The sequence below is a fragment of the Papio anubis genome, chromosome 16, assembly GCF_008728515.1.
Source record: "Papio anubis isolate 15944 chromosome 16, Panubis1.0, whole genome shotgun sequence".
Classification (NCBI taxonomy): domain Eukaryota; kingdom Metazoa; phylum Chordata; class Mammalia; order Primates; family Cercopithecidae; genus Papio; species Papio anubis.
This window is the reverse complement of record NC_044991.1, coordinates 49,745,883-49,769,732: the sequence shown is the minus strand read 5'-3', so window position 1 is coordinate 49,769,732 and position 23,850 is coordinate 49,745,883. Positions and strand designations below refer to the sequence as shown.

The window sequence follows — 23,850 nt, the reverse complement described above, 5'->3', positions numbered from 1 at the left end:
CACTTTCCCTACTGAATGCAACAATGCACAGAAATCTTTGTTACTATCCATCTTCTGAGGAGATTTATCCAAAATGTGTCACCTCTCTTTGAGTCTCTTTAGAAACCATTCTTTGATGAACATACTTTATTTGGCTCTTCTGGACAACATTTTGATAAATATAAAATGACTTTAACACAAGAATCAAAGGTAAAAAAAAAAAAAAAAAATTCAGGATTAAAGAACAATGACCTGAAATGCATGGAAGAGGAGAATGTGTAACAAATCTACTTGACATCTTGCTCTGCAAGTTGCTTTTGCTGAATTTGAACTTCTATCCGGAATAAAACTGAAATCAGGGGCTTTGTGTTCTATACCATACCCTGGTACATAAAACCTTTCCAATTAGATTTATGTTCTGCAAGGAGGGATGGCCCCAAAGGCACCTCGGACTTTGCATATCAAAAACCAAACTCATAATCATAATCATACCCTCTACTCCTCCTCAACAGCGTCCTTCTCCAGGTCTCCCTGCCGCTCTTAACTACAACTCCTTTCTCTCAGTTATGCAGTTCAGAAACTGGGGGTTATTACTGGCACCTCCATTTCTTCAACCCCACTGAATCCAACATCAAGTCAAGCTGATTTTGCCTCTTACATATCTCTCCAAATCTGTCCCCCACATTCTACCAAGTCACGTTCCATCCTTCCCCTGTTTAAAGCCATTTGGTGACTTCCTCTTGCCTGAGGGCTTAAAATGCCTTGACAAGAACAAACCTTACCTCCTTGCAGAATCTGGCTCCCTACCTATCCATCTTCATTTCACCCAACCTTCTCTACTAGCTTTTCATTTTCTCATCCTTGCTTCTCTTCCTCCTACCACAAGAAATTTGCATAACATGCTATTCCACTGCCTGAAGTACTTCCTACTATCTCCTCCTTCATCTAAGACTCTTCTCCATCTTTCAAATTTCAGCTCATCATATGCTTGTTTAGGGAAGCCCTCTCTGATTTCATTAATTATGTTAGACTCACCTACTAAACTCTTTTGCACACATTCATGAGGCTGTTTGATTAATTTAATGCCCGTTTTCTCACCAGAATGTAAGCACCACCAGGGTGTAAGCGTCTGTTTTTGTTCACTGGTGTAGCTCCATTAACTAGTATAATGCCAGATAAATAGTAGGTGCTCAGTAAATATCTGTTTACTGGATGAATAAGGACCATGAGGCAGATGCCCCCAAGCACAAGGAAATTGCTGAATCTTCTACAAAAGAGTCTTGGAGCATTGGTCAACAGCAGAGCCTCTCTAAAGAAACAGACTCCTCCTATGTTGTGAGCTTTCTCCATGAGGAGATAGCTGCATAAGTCATCAAACTTTATAGTGAAATATCCTAATTACATTTCCCTTTCAGTTGGACTGTACTGTATGTACTGCACACAGTGTTCCCCAAGAATGGCCTGTATCTAAGATATGGAGCCCAGGAGGCTAGGCCCAACAGGACCTTTCTTGTGGAATACTTAGAGTGGTTTCTATTTATGTATCTCAGAGAAGGCCTAAGGAGCGAGATCTTGAAAGCATTCATGATACAATCTCCTACTGGGAAGAAGAAAGCCAGATGGGAGCTAAAAATTGATGCCAATAAGAGATTTGGAGCAATGCTATTCAAACTGAGGCCTTTTCCTGTTTCCCAGGAGCATAGAGTCATCCTTCTACTAAGTTTTAAGACTTATAGACCACCTCTAAATGTGACTGGCAGTGTGCTGAAGTCAGCTTGTACCAGTTCATGACAGCCAATTGTTAAATGTTTGCTAAATTTGCTACAGATTGATACACACAGCCATTATGATTAATTAAATAATTTAAACCTAAAGCTAAGTAAATTATATTAAAAATGCAGGTAATGAATACTCAAAACTCATCACTTGCTAATTATTTTATTAAATGTTATGATTAAGTATGATTTTGAGGCTGTTTATAGTCTTGTAGCTGTATGGTGAAATAGTATGCTACTGCTGATCTTTTTCCAATTCTGAATTCAGTGAGATCATCAGGGTAGCTTGAAACTGGCTATGTTGTGAGTATTTATACCATGGAAAACAGTAAATGCTAACATTTGGGAATTTGGAGGCTTTTCTTGCTGTTGTTGTTGTTTCGGGGTTTTTGGTTTTGTTATTTTTTGTTTGTTTTGATTTGTTAAAAGCCTGTTGTTAAACATTTACCAGCATACCACAAGAGGCAACCAATTCATGGCCCAGTGTAATCTGTCTTTTTGTACTTCATTGTCGAAATTACCTAGCAATACTAGGAAATCTTAGGCTGAAGTGGAATTGTGAATCAATCTTCCAATCATCTAAACCACATTTCTTCTAAGCTACATTTCACAAAAAGGTATTGGGTGGGACTAGTTCGAGAAAAAAAGAGAGTACATATATACATATACATATATATATATTTTTTAATCCCACATCATATACTGCTATTTTTTGAGTACCTAGTAGTTAAGATCTTTATATCCCTGTGTTTCTGAAGGTATAATATATTATTGATTTTTATGTATTATAGAATATGATTAACCCATGTGTATCTAGAGTAACAGAAAAGATATATAAATAAATCAAAGGAAATAAATCTTAAAATCAAATAATATTTACTCTTAGAATATTTTTATAACTTTCAGCAAATATATATTCACATCTATATTTAGCTTTATAGATCAATTACCCATTTACTTCAAACTCCTTCAGTTACCTGTAGTGAATTGGTGGGAAATTTTCTCGCTCCGTTTAACTCCTACAATCATTTATAATTTTAAAAAGAAAAAGATAAGTAACAGTTAACATTTATTTCACTGCATTTTTTCATGGCATTCTTAAAATAAGTAATCTTGTCAGTCTCCACAAAAATATATTAATTCTTTATGTACGTGTGATACATTAGAGTTTGAGGATTTAATTTTGATCACCACTCTAATGATATAAGGTGAACAGACATTGCTATTGTCATCCACCTTGGGTGGAAACTAGTTAAAGCTTTGAGAATGTGAGTTGCCTAATTTACAAAGCTAGTTAAATGGAAGAACCAGAAACGGAAAAGATCTAGAAATGACTCACCCTTCAGCACTCTTTAAATTAAGCTTCCCATGGAAAAATGAATTAAGGGAAAAACAAAATTAAAATGCAAACGTTTAGAATATAGGCAGTCAAATATACACAAACCATGAATGTATATCTAAATGTGCACACAAATATACATATTGATCGGCAAATCTCAAAGTAAGTAAATGGCTATACATAGTTTTGGTCTCTGTAAGAGATTAAATTATTCAGTATGTTCCCCCCGTACTGTGTTTCATTTTCATTTGTAGAACTTTTCAGAGTCTGCTTCTTCCATTTAACTAGCTTTGAAAATTAGGCAACTTGTATCCCCTGAGTTTCAACTTAGTCTTCCCTCAAGGTGGATAATAATAGCAATGCCTGGTCACCTTACATTAGTGTGGTGATCAAAATCAAATCTGCAAACTCTAATGGGTCACATGTACATAAAGAATATATTTTTGTGGTGACTGACGTGATTGATTACTTATTTTAAGTATGCCACCAGCTATTAATTTTTTTTCAAGTACTCACAGCTTGTTATGTGTGGCTCTGAGCTCTTAACATGTAATGATTCATTTATTTCCTATAATAACCTTTTTAAGGGGACACTACTATTATCCTTATCCCACAGTTTGGAAAACAGAGGCACAGAATGATTAACAAAACTTTTTAAGGCCACATTGCTTCAAACAACAGAGCCAGAACTCAAAGCCAAACGGAATGCAGGCTGTCTGGTCAGGCAGGGTGGCTCACACTTGCAATCCTAGCATTTTGGGAGGCAGAGACGGACAGATCACTTGAGGCCAGGAGTTTGAGACCAGCCTGGCCAACATAGCAAAAACTCATCTCTACTAAAAATACAAAAATTAGCCAGGTGTGGTGGTGGGCACCTGTGGTCCCAGCTATTTGGGGGCTGAGGCATAAGAATCACATAAGCCCAGGAGGTAGAGGCTGCGGTGAACTCAGATTGCACCACTGCACTCCAGCCTGGGTGACAGAGCAACTCTGTCCCCCACCCCCACCAAAAAAAAAAAAAAAAAAAGAAAGAAAGAAAGAAAAGAAATAGAATACAGGCTGTCTGCTGTTTTCCTCTTTCCTCCACGTGTCAAAAACCCACAGCATAGATGATGGATTTTCTTAACAAAGGGAACATTGTGTTTGTCATTATTAATGAATTGTCATCCTCCTTTTTTGATATGTTTGATTTTAAATTATGCTCTGAGATTCTAGAAGCCCCTTTGGCACATCTAAGTATAGCAAAGTACCATGGAAGGAAGCAGATATCATTACAAAATAGGAAAACTTAAATCTCACCAATAAAGAACTCATCAACTAGGGAGATGCTGCGGACTCACTGTAAAGGTGTCTGTGCATTCGATTAACAAACAGGCCTCACTGTGGTAGCTAGAAGCATTGACCTCGGATGGAAGTTGAAGGGGAATATAATGCTTTCCATGCTCTGTGGGGGGTTTAAACAGGAAGGCACATAGGATCCTAACTGTCTGCTTTGCACACACCGTCACCCCTCAGGGCATGTGGATTTTTATGCGTTGCAGTGGTAAGCGCTGTGCATACAAATTTGCTGGCAGACAGGTGGTAGCATATGTCAAAAAGACTGGGGGCATAGTTTAAAACATGGCTGACAACCTGTCTATACTTGAGAATTTTGAAGTTTAACAAATACTGACTCCATGAGGAGGAAAAAGCTAACTACTTTTTCCATTGACTAGTTTTCAAATTGCTATATTTCATGCAGTTTTATTTTCAGCAGGGATGATTGTACAAATAATGATTAAAATTGACCATTTAGCTTCGACTCTTTCCTAGGAAGGCAAGTACTCCCATGAGACCACCTTTCTTTCCTATTTTGATTTCTCATATACATTATTTTATATTTTTAACAAACTGCCGAAAATATCACTGAACAAGGTAACTTGAATGATTGCTATTTAAGTTTTATTCTGCCAATTGAACTATTTCCACTATTTTATATAAACTGCATCAAATTGGATATACTTTGTAACACAGTGTGATATGGAGAGGGCTTAGAGTTTACCATCAGGTGTACTTGGATTCAAATCTCTCTTTACACCATTTTATAAAACTGAGCAAATTACTTCACCTTTCAGCACATCATGTGAAATTGGAATAACAATAGCTATCTCTCTGTGTTGGTTTGTAGATTAAATAGGGGGAAGAAGATACAGAACAGCTAGTGTGGTTGTTGACAGAGTCACTAATTAGAAGAACTTGTTGTTGTATGTATCTCTTTTTTTTTTTTTTTTTTTGAGACGGAGTCTCGCTCTGTCGCCCAGGCTGGAGTGCAGTGGCGCGATCTCAGCTCACTGCAAGCTCCGCCTCCCGGATTCACGCCATTCTCCTGCCTCAGCCTCCGATTAGCTGGGACTACAGGTGCCTGCCACCTTGCCCGGCTAATTTTTTGTATTTTTAGTAGAGACGGGGTTTCACCGTGTTAGCCAGGATGGTCTTGATCTCCTGACCTTGTGATCCGCCCGCCTCGGCCTCCCAGAGTGCTGGAATTACAGGCGTGAGCCACTGCGCCAGGCCATATGTATCATTTTTATAGAGAACTGAACAGTCAGCACTTTGGGAGGCCGAGGCAGGCGGATCACGTGGTCAAGAGATGGAGACCACGCTGGCCAACATGGTGAAACCACGTCTCTACTAAAAAAAACAAAAATTAGCTGGGCGTGGTTGGTGGTACACGCCTGGAGTCCCAGCTGCTCAGGAGGATGAGGCAGGAGAATCGCTTGAACCCGGGAGGAAGAGGTTCTAGTGAGCCGAGATCATGCCACTGCATTCCAGCCTGGTGACAGAGCAAGACTCTGTCTCAAAAAAAAAAAAAAAAAGAATCTTAGTAGCCTATCAGATGAAATTCTTTCAATTGTAGATCCCATTGAATACATGAAGATTAATCAATATCAGGATAACATTTCCTTATTTCTTATAATCACTTCTTTAATGTTGCAACAGGTGTATTCAATCCATTGATATTCTTTTTTTTATGATTATACTTTTAAGTTCTAGGGTACACGTGCACAACGTGCAGGTTTGTTACATATGTATGCACGTGCCATGTTGGTGTGCTGCACCCATTAACTCGTCATTTACATTAGGTATATTTCCTAATGCTATCCCTCCCTCCACCCCCCCGCTCCCCACAATAGGACCGGGTGTGTGATGTTCCCCCCTTCCTGTGTCCAAGTGATCGCATTGTTCAATTCCCACCTATGAGTGAGAACATGCAGTATTTGGTTTTCTGTTCTTGCAACAGTTTGCTGAGAATGATGGTTTCCAGATGCATCCATGTCCCTACAAAGGACATGAACTCATCCTTTTTTATGGCTGCAGAGTATTCCATGGTGTATATGTGCCACATTTTCTTAATCCAGTCTGTCACTGATGGACATTTGGGTTGATTCCAAGTCTTTGCTATTGTGAATAGTGCCTCAATAAACATATGTGTGCATGTGTCTTTATAGCAGCATGACTTATAATCCTTTGCATATATCCCCAGTAATGGGATGGCTGGGTCAAATGGTATTTCTAGTTCTAGATCCTTGAGGAATCGCCACACTGTTTTCCACAATGGTTGAACTAATTTATGGTCCCACCAACAGTGTAAAAGTGTTCCTATTTCTCCACATCCTCTCCAGCACCTGTTGTTTCCTGATTTTTTAATGATTGCCATTCTAACTGGTGTGAGATGGTATCTCATTGTGGTTTTGATTTGCATTTCTCTGATGGCCAGTGATGATGAGCATTTTTTCATGTGTCTGTTGGCTGTATGAATGTCTTCTTTTGAGAAATGTCTGTTCATATCCTTTGCCCACTTCTTGATGGGGTTGATTTTTCTTGTAAATTTGATTGAGTTCTTTATAGGTTCTGGATATTAACCCTTTGTCAGATGAGTAGATTGACTCATTGATTCTTCCTATCCATGAGCATGGTATGTTCTTCCATTTGTTTGTGTCCTCTTTTATTTCACTGAGCAGTGGTTTGTAGTTCTCCTTGAAGAGGTCCTTCACATCCCTTGTAAGTTGGATTCCTAGGTATTTTATTCTCTTTGAAGCTATTGTGAATGGGAGTTCATTCATGATTTGGCTCTCTGTTTGTCTGTTACTGGTGTATAAGAATGCTTGTGATTTTTGCACATTGATTTTGTATCCTGAGACTTTGCTGAAGTTGCTTATCAGCTTAAGGAGACTTTGGGCTGAGATGATGGGGTTTTCTAAATATACAATCATGTCATCTGCAAACAGGGACAATTTGACTTCTTCTTTTCCTAACTGAATACCCTGATTTCTTTCTCCTGCCTGATTGCCCTAGCCAGAACTTCCAACACTATGTTGAATAGGGGTGGTGAGAGAGGGCATCCCTGTCTTGTGCCAGTTTTCAAAGGGAATGCTTCCAGTTTTTGCACATTCAGTATGATATTGGCTGTGAGATTGTCATAAATAGCTCTTATTATTTTGAGATACGTTCCATCAATACCGAATTTATTGAGAGTTTTTAGCATGAAGGGCTGTTGAATTTTGTCAAAGGCCTTTTCTGCATCTATTGAAATAATCATGTGGTTTTTGTCTTTGGTTCTGTTTATATGCTGGATTATGTTTATTGCTTTGCGTATGTTGAGCCAGCCTTGCATCCCAGGGATGAAGCCCACTTGATTACAGTGGATAAGCTTTTTGATGTGCTGCTGGATTCTGTTTGCCAATATTTTATCGAGGATTTTTGCATCAATGTTCATCAGGGATATTGGTCTAAAATTCTCTTTTTTTGTTGTATCTCTGTCAGGCTTTGTTATCAGGATGATGTTGGCCTCGTAAAATGAGCTAGGGAGGATTCCTTCTTTTTCTATTGATTGGAATGATTTCAAAAGGAATGGTACCAACTCCTCCTTGTACCTCTGGTAGAATTAGGCTGTGAATTCGTCTGGTCCTGGACTTTTTTTGGTTGGTAGGCTATTAATTATTGCCTCAATTTCAGAGCCTGCTATTGGTCTATTCAGGGATTCAACTTCTTCCTGTTTTAGTCTTGGGAGAGTGCAAGTGTCCAGGAAATTATCCAGTTCTTCTAGGTTTTCTAGTTTATTTGCGTAGAGGTGTTTATAGTATTATAAATATAGTAGAGGTGTTTATAGTATTATAACTCTGTATATATTATTTATAGTATTATAGTATTATAACTCTGATGGTAGTTTGTATTTCTGTGGGGTCAGTGGTGATATCCCCTTTATCATTTTTTATTGTGTCTATTTGATTCTTCTCTCTTTTCTTCTTTATTAGTCTTGCTAGTGGTCTATCAATTTTGTTGATCTTTTCAAAAAACCAGCTCCTGGATTCATTGATTTTTTGGAGGGTTTTTTGTGTCTCTATGTCCTTCAGTTCTGCTCTGATCTTAGTTATTTCTTGCCTTCTGCTAGCTTTCGAATGTGTTTGCTCTTGCTTCTCTAGTTCTTTTAATTGTGATATCAAGGTGTCAATTTTAGATCTTTCCTGCTTTCTTATGTGGGCATTTAGTGCTCTAAATTTCCCTCTTCACACTGCTTTAAATGTGTCCCAGAGATTCTGGTTATGTTGTATCTTTGTTCTCATTGGTTTCAAAGAACATCCTTATTTCTGCCTTCATTTCGTTATGTACCCAGTAGTCATTCAGGAGCAGGTTGTTCAGTTTCCATGTAGTTGAGCGGTTTTGATTGAGTTTCTTAGTCCTGAGTTCTAGTTTGATAGCACTGTGGTCTGAGAGACAGTTTGTTATAATTTCTGTTCTTTTATATTTGCTGAGGAGTGCTTTACTTCCAACTATGTGGTCAATTTTGGAATAAGTGTCATGTGGTGCTGAGAAGAATGTATATTCTGTTGATGTGGGGTGGAGAGTTCTGTAGATTTCTATTAGGTCCTCTTGGTGCCGAGTTGAGTTCAATTCCTGGATATCCATGTTAACTTTCTGTCTCGTTGATCTGTCTGATGTTGACAGTGGGGTGGTAAAGTCTCCCATTATTATTGTATGGGAGTTTAAGTCTCTTTGTAAGTCTCTAAGGACTTGCTTTATGAATCTGGGTGCTCCTGTATTGGGTTCATATATATTTAGAATAGTTAGTTCTTCCTGCTGAATTGATCCCTTTACCATTATGTAATGGCCTTATTTGTCTCTTTTGATCTTTGATGGTTTAGAGTCTGTTTTATCAGAGACTAGGATTGCAACCCCTCCTTTTTTTTGTTTTCCATTTGCTTGATAGATCTTCCTCCATCCCTTTATTTTGAGCCTATGTGTGTCTCTGCATATGAGATGGGTTTCCTGAATAGAGCAAACTGATGGGTCTTGACTCTTTATCCAATTTGCCAGTCTGTGTCTTTTAATTGGACCAATTAGTCCACATACATTTAAGGTTAATATTGTTATGTGTGAACTTGATCCTGTCATTATGATGTTAGCTGGTTATTTTGCTTGCTAGTTGATGCAGTTTCTTCCTAGCATCGATGGACTTTACATTTTGACATGTTTTTGCAATGGCTGGTACCTGTTGTTCCTTTCCATGTTTAGTACTTCCTTCAGGATCTCTTGTAGGGCAGGCCTGCTGATGACAAAATCTCTCAGCATTTGCTTGTCTGTAAAGGATTTTATTTCTCCTTCACTTATGAAACTTAGTTTGGCTGGATATGAAATTCTGGGTTGAAAATTCTTTTCTTTAAGAATGTTGAATATTGGCCCCCACTCTCTTCTGGCTTGGAGAGTTTCTGCTGAGAGATCTGCTGTTAGTGTGATGGGCTTCCCTTTGTGTGTAACCCGATCTTTCTCTCTGGCTGCCCTTAACATTTTTTCCTTCATTTCAACTTTGGTGAATCTGACAATTATATGTCTTGGAGTTGCTCTTCTCGAGGAGTATCTTTGTGGTGTTCTCTGTATTTCCTGAATTTGAATGTTGGCCTGCCTTACTAGGTTGGGGAAGTTCTCCTGGATGATATCCTGAAGAGTGTTTTCCAACTTGGTTCCATTTTCCCTGTCACTTTCAGGCACACCAATCAGACATAGATTTGGTCTTTTCACATAATCCCGTATTTCTTGGAGGCTTTGTCATTTCTTTTTACTCTTTTTCCTCTACACTTCACTTCTCGCTTCATTTCATTCATTTGATCCTCAATCACTGATACTCTTTCTTCCAGTTGATCGAGTCAGTTACTGAAGCTTGTGCATTTGTCACGTAGTTCTTGTGTTATGGTTTTCATCTCTATCAGTTCTTTTAATGTCTTCTCTGCATTGATTATTCTAGTTATCCATTCATCCATTCTTTTTTCAAAGTTTTTAGTTTCTTTGCACTGGTTACATAGCTCCTCCTTTAGCTCTGAGAAGTTTGATCGACTGAAGCCTTGTTCTCTCAACTTGTCAAAGTCATTCTCCATCCAGCTTTGTTCCGTTGCTGGCGATGAGCTGCGTTCCTTTGGAGGGGGAGATGTGCTTTGATTTTTCGAATTTCCAGCTTTTCTGCCCTGCTTTTTCCCCATCTTTGTGGTTGTATCTGCCTTTGGTCTTTGATGATGGTGACATACTGATGGGGTTTTGGTGTGGGTGTCCTTTCTGTTTGTTAGTTTTCCTTCTAACAGTCAGGACCCTCAGCTGTAGGTCTGTTGGAGTTTGCTTGAGGTCCACTCCAGACCCTGTTTGCCTGGGTATCAGCAGCGGATGCTGCAGAAGATAGAATATTGTTGAACAGCAAGTGTTGCTGTCTGATTCTTGCTCTGGAAGCTTCGTCTCAGGAGTGTACCCAGCCGTGTGAGGTGTGAGGTGTCAGTCTGCACCTAGTGGGTGATGTCTCCCAGTTAGACTACTCAGGGGCCAGGGACCCACTTGAGCAGACAGTCTGTCCGTTCTCAGATCTCAACCTCCGTGCTGGGAGATCCACTGCTCTCTTCAAAGCTGTCAGACAGGGGCATTTACCTCTGCTGAGGTTTCTGCTGCTTTTTGTTTATCTATGCCCTGTTCCCAGAGAATCCATTGATATTCTATTGGTTCATTCACAGAGGTTGCCTAACGAGAGTTCCCATATAGTCCTGAGAATGTTTTCCGGCTATGGAAAAGCAAGGGAGTTAGCACCCCAGGAATGACTGTCCACCAATGATGGATGAGACTGAACAGATAAATACTACAGTTTCCAGGCTACTTAGGAACATCCTAAGATGTATTCTTCATACTGTCTCCAAATGGCCCTAGTGTTTTGAGCCTCATTTGCCCAAAATAGTAAACCGCTAATTAACACAGTCTTTAAAGATCTTCTTCCCTTCTTGTCTTACTTCCCCACTCCTCACTGTGCTGTCTGCAGTCATCTCCAAAATAAATCACTTGTCCCCAGATCTTTGACTTGGGTTGGCTTCTGGGGCATCCAGACAAAGTTCCTGTCTGCCAAGCATGTGTATTGCAACCTGGGAAACTATTAGGTTGGTGCAAAAGTAACTGGGGTTTTGCCATTACTTTTTGCACCAACCTAATAGCTCAGACAATGCAAATTTTGGAAATAGGTAATAGCAGCATTTTCCCAGCTCTGAAGTTGTCTCTCCACATTCTGAGCCTAATTTTCTTGGTCCAAGGACTGTGGATACTTTATTTCAATCCTTTTTTCTGCTGCTTCTATGGTCAGCCTGCCTGAATGCCCTCCAGCAGCTGCTTATCTTTCCTTCCTTCCTAGCTCTCAAAACTGCATTAAACCAGACCCTGAACTTGTTCCTGGGGATGAGGAAAAACCTAGGATGCTATTTAGGGATGCTCCTTTAACTTTATCTCTTCTCTGTGACCACTTCCAAGCATGACCAAACTTTTAGCTCTATGGGAACTCCAGGGAACTTTTAGCTTCTCTGTTTGTGAATCAGGAGAATATTATTCTGGATGATCACCTTGCTGTTTCTTCTAATTTTTTTTTTTTTTTTTTTTAGACTTAAATAGTGTGTTCACTTTAGCTCAATCAATTCAAGCCTGACAGCTTCAAACCACTTTCTTTTGGATGAAGATGCATGGCCAAGCTAACTATATTTTCTCTTCTTCATCAACAGATTTCTATACTTATACAGTGACTTTACAAATTCACCATTATTCCATCTCAAAGCAAATATAAACGCTTTTCTTATGGTAATACCATTGCAGGATATGAAAGGGCAGTACTCCACCAACTTTTTTTTCTAGTATGTATCCATAGTTGCTTTTCTTTGACATAGTCAGTCTGTTCTCCTTCTACTCCCTCTAGTTAAAGAAATAACTAAAAAATATTTAAAGATTTTCCATCTGTTACTTGCAGGAAAAAAATACTTAAACAAGTAACATCCTCCAAGTCTTTTGCTCTATTTAGAAGAATATTCACAGCACCATATTTCAGAGTCATCATCAATGAGAATGGATAAGTGTTTCCTCTATAAAGGCTTGCTGGCTGTGTGAGCCACCTAAGCCACTGGTACACCCTGGTGAACAGAGTGACATCCTTCATCACATTCACATATAAAAGAAAGAAACCTTGAAAATGAGAGGTGTGAGGATAAGCATTGATTCAAAGGGAATTTGTTAATCTGTGTTTTATTTTCTGAGATGCAAATGTTGAATTCAAGGGTTTGATGGGAAACCAGCCTGGACATAAATTTATATATTTCCTCTACAATGAAATTTGAATAAAGCATAGCAATTTGGCTCTGCCTTCAAAGAAAAGGTAGCTTTATCACTATGAAGCTGAATCATATGAATCTCAGTTATGTGTAAGGAATCCATCTCTTTCATTTCCAACTGTTAGGTACTGATTGCTACTGGAAAGACTCTTATGTGCTTGATGATTGATAGGAATGGATTCGAGTTCCACCCATATAACTGTAATTCAGATTGAGAATATTGCATTAAGTGCTGGGAATCAAATTAACTTATACAAATCAATGGATAAGCCTAAAATCCAATAAAGATACATTTCATGAGTATGAAAAAAATGAGTAAGGTATATCTTCTACACCAAAAATGTTTCTGGTATCAAAAATAAAATCTAAAGGTCTTGAAGAGATGTTTTATTTTGTAGATACTTGGCATATAAATAAAATAACCTTTTTAAAAAGTGATATTAAAAAGTAAGAATTCAAACCAGCATTTAATTCTTTTTTAAAAAATTATCCTTTAGCCTGTGTTTATTCCTTCCATTAATTTTGAATATTTTAAATGGTATAATACAGTAACACGTGCTGTAATTGAGTCCTTGCTTCTTAGGTGTAGAACAGTCTTTACTTTCTTCAGTGGCCAATTACCTGAAAATGAGAATCATTAACATGAGCTTTATTTAACAAGAGCAAAACTCAACTTTCTTTGCAACAGACATGAAGTAATTTAATCACAAATCCTGATGATTGAGAGAAAATGAATTTACTTAGTCAGACAGTCTCTATTTGGTAGCACTTATGGGAACAGAAATGATCTAGATTTAACTTTAAAAGTGGAATTCAATTATAGCTGCCAGGATTCTGAGTTGATCTGGTTAATTCCAGCCGTGAAGATACATCTAGGATATTCTCTGAAGAAAGGAGGCCTTGAGTGACAGCTTAGCAAAAATATGAAATTCCATGTTCACCTCACCTCTTACTTTTCTCTGAACTGTCTTCTTTAGTTTCCTCCAACAAAGAAATTGAACAGTTTTACAGAGTCATGGGTATGTTTTCTTTGTAAAATGTTTAATGAAGTTATATCCGTTGCAAAGATGGAAAAATATGTTGGAGTCTGGTAGTAACTCAAATAGGTAAATCCTTCTCTGGAAACTTCTTAGGAAGTTGAGTCTATGAGAAATACTCAGACATAAAACTCCTTGGTAAAATAGGTTTGGGAGATAAGATGGTTTACATGTAAGTTGTCTATCAGTTTTTGTTATTGTGGCTATTTTGATTTTATTTGTTTGTTTTTGAAACATAGCCACCTATTTCCCAAGAACTGAGTATGTCATACTCTAGAAACAACCACTTTTTACACATCTGTTTTCATGAAATTCCTTCTACCTATAAAGCCCTCTAAAAACTTTGTGCATTTGCAGTTTGTCCTTCCAGACAATCCCCTCTTTGTGTATTCTCTGAAAGTCTGAAAACAGATGAGGACAACTTGAAGGTACAAGTGTCTTTCTCAGTCTACCCCTTGCGTATCAATATGCTCAACAAAGAGTCGCATTCAAAAATAGATAAGTTATTGAGTACAGGTCAAATAAAAGTGAACTTGTTTCTTAAAGGAGAATTCTAACATAATCAAGGTTAGTGTTGATAAAAATGAAATAAATGAAGAAAAGATACAGTTTTAAAAATAAAATGACCACTGCGGGAAAAGAAAGTAAAGCATAGTTTAAATCAATGTGTTCCATCACTGAAAAAGGACGTTAGTAAGAAACTTGGCTTGTTATATATTTTCAGTTCTCTGTTTACATTCAGAACTATATGGTTTTAAAATATTGTGGTTTCTTCTGAGTAAATGTTTCTCAAATCTTCAAATGTTCCTTTGGTTCATACACAGTAACCTTTTTAAATTTTTTTCCCAAATGTTAACCATCCAGATGCAGAACCATGCAGTGAGTCCTCAAATACTTACCCCTCAGATTCAATCAGCAGCATCATTTTACCAGCCTGCTTCATCCACCTAATTCCAGACATCACTTCTAAATACTTCATTATAAATTTCTTTTTATATAAAGACTAATAGTCTTTTAAAAGATATAAAACTCCTGTAATCCCAGCACTTTGGGAGGCTGAGGTCGGTGCATTAGCTGAGGTCAGGAGTTTGAGACCAGCCTGGCCAACATGGAGAAACCCCGTCTCTACTAAAAATACAAAAATTAGCCAGGCATGGTGGCACACCCCTATAGTCCCAGCTACTTGGGAGGCTGAGGCAGGAGAATCGCTTGAACTTGGGAGGCGGAGGTTGCAGTGAGATCACACCACTGCACAGCAGCCTGAGCAACAGAGCAAGACCTCATCTCAAAAAAAAAAAAAAAAGAAAAAAGAAAAAAAAAGAAGAAAAAAAGAAAAGATATATAAGCAACAATTACTGGGAAAACTTTTCAAACAAATATTTCAGAAACAGTTGGTCATGTTTCTTATAAATTCTTAGTGGGAACACCAGAAGCTCTTTTCCAGAATTGTTTTCTACTCTGAGCACCTACTCTGGGTGATCCTTACTTGCCTTGAGTTCCTTTATCTTAAGGATGATTCAAGAGAATCCCTGACCCCCACACCTAGTGTCTGCAATTCTGAGAGGTGGCGATCTTTAACCAATCATCTGTTTATCAAATTTTGAGCAAAAATGTCAAAATGAGCAACAACAACAACAACAACAACAAAAATGGACATGAGAATTAGGTAGTAAAATAGTGTAGACTGAACAAAAAATGCTTGGGGGAGAAAAAAGCCAAAGAATGAGTTGTGTGGCTATCACTGGAAGGAAAGAAAGGGTCCAATGTATAGATCCAATTCATTTCCAAATACTTTCCCACTAAAGATTGTGGAGGTAAATATATTGATGGACTCTGTAATCACTGATTTAAAACTTGTGATTTATAATTACAAGTTTCAGGTGATTTCGAAGAATGCTTTTTCTCTTCTGAGTATACCAAAAAGAACCCCACAAAATGACAATTACTGATATGTTTTCTCTTTGAACTTTGTCTCAATGGTGTTCAAAAACTTTGATGCAATTAATCAGTTCATAAAATGCCTTGTTATCAAGTTTAATTGCCTTCACAAAACAGTCATTCTTCCCGAACATTCTCCTTTAATCTCTCATTAATGGTAGAGTGCTAAATGTTTCCCTTTTTTCTATTATTGTTTATTTAATAAAACTTTTGATAAAACCTCTCCTTTTCTGGGTCATGCAAATTGATGTTTTTGTGGTAGCATTTGATCTTTCTAGGAGGCTTGATGTACTTGATAAGCTTTCAACTTGTTAGTGAAAGTGAGATTTCAGTTATGTTAGGCAGAGCTTTGAAATGGGGTTTTCTTTCTTCATAACTTTCCTGAAAATGTGACTCTTCATGCGACCAAACAGAGAACGTTTTATTAACTAAAGAGAGAATTAATGGCACCAAGTAAAGTAACTCAGCTGAAAAGGTTTTGTTTGTTTTCTTTCTTGGTTGTGTGTGGTTTTTGTTTTTTTGTTTTTTAAACATTTACTATTTCTTCATAAGGATGATGTATATCAAAACCTCCAAAAAGAGGTCAGAATAGCCAGTCTAAGTAATCAGTACCGCTTGGCCCAGTATTTAGCTAAATAAATAAGAATGTAAGTGTATTTCTGTCTCAGAAGCTGGCCAGCAAATTTGCTAAGTGATTGATTTGATGCTTATTTTCTGCATGGACTTCTCATTTCCTTCAGGGCCTGTCCTATGGGAGGAAATCAGTTCAGTCAAGCTGACTAAGCCCTATTTTAGGTTTGAAATTTTGGAAAACTTTGAGCTTTGAATTTTTGGAAAACTCCCTTTCCCAGCAGGAATATATCTCCAAAGGATTTCCATTTATCATGACCCAAAGAATGCAACTTGCTCTGAAAAGACTGCAGAAGTTCCATATGTCCAAATCCCAGTACATTCCAAGGACAGAAGTGAAATCAACATATGCATGGCAGGCACCACGGTTTTGCTCACACTAATTCTGGGTCATTTTGCATCAGTATTCAGTGTTGGAGCAAGTCCACACAGAGAGCCAGGGCTGTGTTTCTTCCCTAACCCTACGTAGGCATTGTCATATTTTAATTTCAGAATAACCACCTTCTTTATCTTAGTGCATTCAGGAATTGAGGAGAAGAATAGAGATTTTTCATTTCAATACACAATTTCTGGGATGATTGGAGGAAATAGAGAACCATGGCACATAAAAATGTGTGATAGGATCACAGAAAGAGCACTTAACTAAAGGCTATAGTCTTGAGCCAGAAATTGTCTCTCCACTACTCTGGCCAAGTTGCTTCATCTTTCTAGGTCGTTTGTGGGATGGGAGCCTTAAACTCCTACAATTCTCTAGTAAGAATAAAAGCAACTTTGTTTTGAAATCATTCTAACTCAACAGAAGTTGAAGTTATGCTGTAACGTTGGAATCTCTAGTTATAGACTAATTATTTTCAACATTTATTGTCCAGGACCCCAAATTACGTGAACTTTTGGATGTGGGGAACATCGGGCGCCTGGAGCAGCGCATGATCACGGTGGTGTATGGGCCTGACCTCGTGAACATCTCCCATTTGAATCTCGTGGCTTTCCAAGAAGAAGTGGCCAAGGTATGGTGGATGGAAACCGCTAAAGCTTATCATCATGATCTGAATGCTTGAGCTATCATACTAATGCCTGCAAAAGACTGAATTTTTGTTATATTTAGCATGTGTTAAAACTTCACCTAAAAATAATTCAGCTGCCAAGTATAAGTGCAATTAAAACACTTCCAAATAATGGCATCGACTTAAGAATTATGGATATTTTTTTCATTAAGAATAAGCCGGCCGGGCGTGGTGGCTCACGCCAATAATCCCAGCCCATTGGGAGGCCAAGGTGGACAGATCGCTTGAGGTCAGGAGTTCGAGATGAGCCTGGCCAACATGGTGAAACCCCTGTCTCTACTAAAAATACAAAATTAGCCAGGCGTGGTGGCAGGCACCTGTAATCCCAGCTACTTGGGAGGCTAAGGCAGGAGAATTGTTTGAACCCAGGAGGTGGAGGCTACAGTGAGTCAAGATTGCACCACTGCACTCCAGTCTGGGTGACAGAGTGCGGCTCCATCTCCAAAAAAAAAAAAAAAAAAGATTAAGGTATTTGATGCAGTTTCTTTGCATAACAAAATACAAATAAAACCACATTCTATTTCATCTAAACACTTTCTCCCAAGTCATTCTCTCTTAGCCTCATCCCTATGCTGCTTCTAAGTCCATCTCATTTCCAGCTCTCTCCTAGGGAACAGACATCTTCAGCCCTTTTTAAACTTCTTAATCCCTGGGCAGCACCTAGTCCACCATAATCCATGTAGTAGTTACTCAGTTAACATGTAGAAGAATGAAAAAATAACACTTTAAAACAAAAACTTTAAATAATAATGAAAATAATACTTAAATAAGAACAAATAATATTTGTTCAATTGTGGACTAGAAAGATAAATTAGATATAGCCTACCCATTGAGGTGCTGCTATTCCACTAGGAGCGAGCCTTTCAGATACTTACAAAAATAGCTAGAAAGCAGGTATAATACAGCAAACAAGAAGCTGTGAACATCTGGGACCCCTAGATTCAAGTGCAATGCTTTCTCTAGAAATGTCCAATTGTCATTGAAAGAATACTGAAATGAGCATATTTAAAGAAGAACTTTCTTTTCCCATTTTTATAGTTTATAAAATACTAGTGACAGTCCTTCTCCTTCATATAACTTCCTTTAAGAGTTGAGAATATGAATCTAAGAATACTTTGAGTCTGTGTATAATATATAAGCCTTACAGAGCTTGTCATGTCATGCCTCATAGCTGCAGGGTCACTTCATGTCTGTGGGCATTGTCTGAATATTGCGATCTACAGTTTTTTAACCCTCAGTGCTCTGATGATTTTCTGAGCTACACCGAATATGCTGGCCTGCTTTCTTGCTTTCTTGCTTTCTTGTTTTCTTTTCTTTCCCCTTCTTTCCTTTCTTTCCTTCCTTCCTTCCTTCCTTCCTTCCTTCCTTCCTTCCTTCTTCCTTCCTTCCTGTCTTTTTCTTTCTTTCTTTCTTTCTTTCTTTCTTTCTTTCTTTCTTTCTTTCTTTTCTTTCTTTCTTTCTTTCTTTCTTTCTTTCTCTTCCTTCCTTCCTTCTTCCTTCCTTCCTTCCATTCCTTCCTTCTTCCTTCCTTCCTTCCCTTCCACCTTCCTCTTTCTCTCTCTTTCCCTCTCTCTCTTTCTTTCTTTCTTTTTTTTTGACAGAGTCTCACTCTGTTGCCAGGTTGAAGTGCAGGCAGTGGCGTGATCTTGGCTCACTTCAACCTCCACCTCCCGGGTTCAAGCCTACACGCACATGCCACCATGCCCAGCTAATTTCTGTAGTTTTAGTAGAGATGGAGTTTCACCATATTGAACCAGGATGGTTTCAATTGGCCTGGTTTCTATGTCATTAGTGATTATTGGCAGGGGTTTATTTCTAACACTTATGTAATATTGACTTTAATTCTTATAATGGGATGCACAAAATGCCAACTAGTTTTAATATTCTAAGGTTTTTAGAAACTATGCTTTCCAAGTATTTTATAAACAGAATCAACTTTCTCTCTTTAAGAGCCAAGTTACTCATGTATTTCTATAGTATCATTTATACTTGGAGAGATTTCAGTTCAATGAACATTGTCTATGTGACATATACTTTATTTCCCTGCATATGAATAGATGGATAAATGAGTACAGAAAAAAAACAGATTCTAAATGTTTGCAAAATATTTTTAAAATATCTTTCCCCAAATGAACTATATTCCTTTTTTAAAAAGTGACCAATTTATGGGATGCACTAAATCTCAATTAAAAGCATGCAATAAATGGCAGTGGCTTTCAGGGAAGCTTTTGCTAAGAGTGAATATATTTATATTACACATCAATCTGCATATCTTAAGTTGCATTAAGCCTTTGTGCAGTCCTATCTAAAATATAGTTAATTTCCTCCTCTCTGTGGGTTCCTACCCACTAATTTTCCTTAGGGATTTTTATCTCCAATCCTTGTAATATTCCCCATCAGGAGTGTATCTGCAGAGATTTTCCCAGGGGCTACTTGATGTTCCCGGTATAATTAATGAAGCTATGGAGAATATTTTGCCTTCCCTGGCTGTGATATTCTGTAGAGTATTTCCCCCTGCCCCACTGAAACTGCTCAGCCAGAAACTTAAGATTTGCAAGTACTACTGTTACCTTGGAGCATCAGGTATCACAGTCACCTAGGGAGCCTATTAAAACACACATTGTTGGGCCCCAGCCCCAGGAGGTCTGGGATGGAGCCTGAGCATCTGCATTTCTAACTGGTCCCCAGGTGATGCTAATGCTGCTGGTCCAGGCACCACACTTTGACAATCTCTTCCTTAAAGAAGCTTGGGCACAGTATTGCCAGATCTTGAATTTTCTTCTAAAAGGAGCTGCAGAATCCATGAAAGATGTTAAATATTGGCAACAGTTGTTTAAAAACACTATGTGAACCAAAAAAACACAAGTATGGTCTGAGTAAGACTTGGGGGCTTCCATAGGCAGCTTTTGTTCTAGATTCACATTAAGAAAAACATTGTGCTAAATAAAACCTCAGGTCCTGACCACTGAATACAATGGGGAAAGCACGTAACATTATCTTGCAGAGCAGAATCAGCACTCTCCACCACATTTGTTCATTCTCTAACTTCCAAACCATTCCTAGAGCCCTCTGGGTGCTTAAGAAATGTGACCTTTTAAGACAACATTTTTCAATAGACAGAGAACCCTCTGCCCCCTTAATGGTCATTGTGGACATTTTTCAGAAGTTTTATAATAGGTTACTTTTTTTGTGACTTAGATTGTATCCTATTCTTAACCACAGCATCTCTCATCCCTTATAAAGGAAAGAGGTACAGAATAATATAAAAGAAAATCTTTTGGATGTCTCCAGATTCCATTTTTAAACACGTAACTTGAAAATTAAAGAATAAGGGAGACAAATCATGCCTTTGGGCCAAATTTAAAAGTCAAGAAGAATACAATCGTTACACAATGTTCTACAAGTTTACCTTACAACACTCAACCCATTAATTCAACAAATGCAAACCAAGCAAATGAGAATTTACTGCTGGAGGAGACAAATATGGGTTTTTTTTTTTTCTTGCTGAAAAAAGTAAGACTTTGTTGCAAATAAAATATGTTGCCCTTAAAGGCCATAATTTTGGCTCTTCTTGAGAAGGAACTAAATGGGACAGAACTCATATCCACGAGTTCTGAAATTCTGGCCCTAGGAAGGAACACAGTAAAGGGGAGAGAGCCCTAGAGAAGATGTCTATAAATCAGAAATGTTAGCATTAATCTTCTGCCAAATGGATATGAGCCTTCAAGTCCTTTGACAGTTTGGGTACATTCTTCATCTATAAAATGAAGAACTTGGATTCATTCACTCATTTATTCAACAACATTTTGTTAAGCCTTCTGCAATGTACCAAGTTCTATTCTAGATGCTGGGGATAAAGCAGTGAAGAAAACAGATAAAGACCCTTGCCGAAGTGGAGCATACATTCTAGGTGGGAGACACAATGAGTAAAATAAAGAAGTCAGTCACGCAGTGTATTAGGAAGAGATAGTGATATTGACAAAAATGAGGTAGAGATGGAGAGTGCAGTGGAAGAGGGCATTAAATAGGGTGGTCAGTGCAGCCATCTCTGGGAGGTGACACTTAAGCAAAGACTGGAAGGAGGTGAGGGAGCAAGTCAAGAGGATGTCTGGAGAGACAGCACTGCACTTGCACTACAGTCCTGAGGCAAAAGATAGTCTGGTGTACTTTAGGAACAGCAAAGGCCAAGTGTGACAGCAGCTAGGTAAGCAAGATTGAGGGAAGGTAGTAGCAGAGGGAACTGAGGCGGCAATTGCAATTGATTTTGCTGTAGGGTGGCATAGGCTTTGGAAGGACTTTGGCTTTTACTGTGAGTGAGATGGAAGCCATGAGAGGGTTTCAGCTGAGTATAGATGTGATTTGACTTAACATTTAATCAATAATGAACTGCGTGGCAGAGGGGAAATAACGGAAGCAAGCAGATTCATTACCAAACAATTGAAATATTTAGGTGAGTTGCTAGTGACTTAGACCAATGTGGAATGTGGAGGAAATAAAAAGGAATCCAAATTTGCATGTATGTATACACATACACATGCACACACACACACGTATATTATAAAGGAGGAAGTGACAGCGTATGTTTATGAATTTTATGTTGCATGTGAAAGAAAGATGCATGGAATCAAAGATGATGTTAAAGTTTTGGCCCAAGAGGCAAAGATAGAAATATCATTTACTGACATAGGGAAAATATAAAATAGAGTATAATTTTTTGTTTAGGAATATATAGCAGAAGTTCAGTTTTGGTCATGTTCAGTTCACGTAAATTTGGGGGTCATTGGGTGTTTGATTGTATTAAAAAGTCATCATACTTTTTAATGAAGCTGGATGAGATCAGCCAGGAAGTGACTGTAGATAGAGGAGACATCCAAGGGCTGAATCACTGACACTCTAACATAAAAGGAAAGAATCAGAAAAACGGAAGCTGAGAGGAGGCAGCCAGTTAACACCACGCTCATGGGAACTGAGCCAGATTATTTAATGTTTTATTGAAATGTAGCATACACAGAAAAGTGCACAGTTTCTTACTCTATACCCTGATGGAGTTTTGGAAAAGGAATATATCCACCTAATCAACATCCAGATCAAGAAACAGAGCATAACCAGCACCCTAGATATCCACCCTACCTACTTACCTCTATATGGCAGTTAACATTATAGATTAGTCTTACCTGTTTTTAAAATATCTGTAAATGAAGTAATACAATAAAATCTTTTTGGTCTGACTTCTATTATTCAACATTATATTATGAGATTTAAGAGATTCTTCTATATTTTCTGTGTGATTGTAGTTTGTCCATTCTCTTTGCTAAGTAGTAGTCAGTAATTTACTTACAGTTGGTAGACATTCAGGTAGTTGTGAGTTTAGGACTGCTATAAATAATGATGCTACAAACATCTGCCTTTCTGAGAGCTGGATATTGGAGTGTAATGACTGGTCATAGATCTTTATGTATGCTGCTTTGATAGATACTGTCATTTTCTCAAACTTGTTGAGCCATTTTGATTTTTAAATATTATTTCACACATAGAAGAAAAATTTAGCAGAGGATCTCTGTACATTAAATTATTACATTTTGAAGTAGCTGTCACAGAAGAAATGCGCTCTCTGAAAATATGTTCTATAATCTGAACATTAGTCTTTAGTGTTTGTAATTTTAGATTCTTCCCCCTCTGTAGTTGTGAGTTTCTTGGAGAGTCTAATTCACTTATCTCAAGGGTATGAGTATGATTTTCTGGAAGTTTTCATTAACTTCATCTGTATCAGTTTCTTGTGCACAATCTAAATAACACACCTGCTCTCTGAATTTCCTAACTAGCTCTCACATCTCTTTCCTGCTCCCCCTTCTTCCTGCCGTCTTGTTAAGCCCTTGTCAGGTCTAATGTACAATCATTACCTACCTATTTCCTGAAATTCTCTCACACTTTGCTCTACAAATCTGCCTGCTCAGCTGCATAAGAATGGCCTTTTAAAAAAATAAACTCATTCCTGATCATATTTTAAATCATTTTCATTCTCTGTTTCCTGCAAAATGAAGTTTCTATGCATTTAGTGAACAAATATTTATTGAGGGCCTAGTATGTGCCAAGCATCTCACTGGGCACCGAGGGTTTATCACTGACTAAACATAGCCCCTACCCTCAGGTACTGATGGTTCACCACTTTGACTGTTGCACTGTTCTGCTCCAGCAGTTCCTAACTATTTGTGATTCTTCTGCCTTTACAATTTTAATAGTAATGCCTTTATAATATGGTCATTTCCTACACTGCCTTTCTCTCTTTTGTCCACCAAGAAAAGTCCTAGGCCTCCCGAGGCACTCAGTATCAACTCAGTTCATCCATCTCTCGCTCCATCTCATGACTTCCATGAATAGCCCACTGTTCTTTCGTCTGTTGTTCTGTGAACTTTGAACATATTTTCAATTAGTTATTAC

General features: G+C 38.1%; 1 protein-coding gene across 3 annotated transcripts in view; it reads left to right on the top strand.

Annotated features, from left to right (window-relative positions):
* The window catches only part of PLCB1 (phospholipase C beta 1), a 738,719-nt gene that overhangs the window by 467,189 nt on the left and 247,680 nt on the right, over nucleotides 1–23,850 (top strand). For all 3 annotated transcript variants that reach the window (XM_031656114.1, XM_031656115.1, XM_031656116.1), the window contains exon 4: nucleotides 17,218–17,355. In XM_031656114.1, coding sequence (XP_031511974.1) covers nucleotides 17,218–17,355 — 138 coding nt within the window. The remainder of the gene's footprint in view (nucleotides 1–17,217; nucleotides 17,356–23,850) is intronic.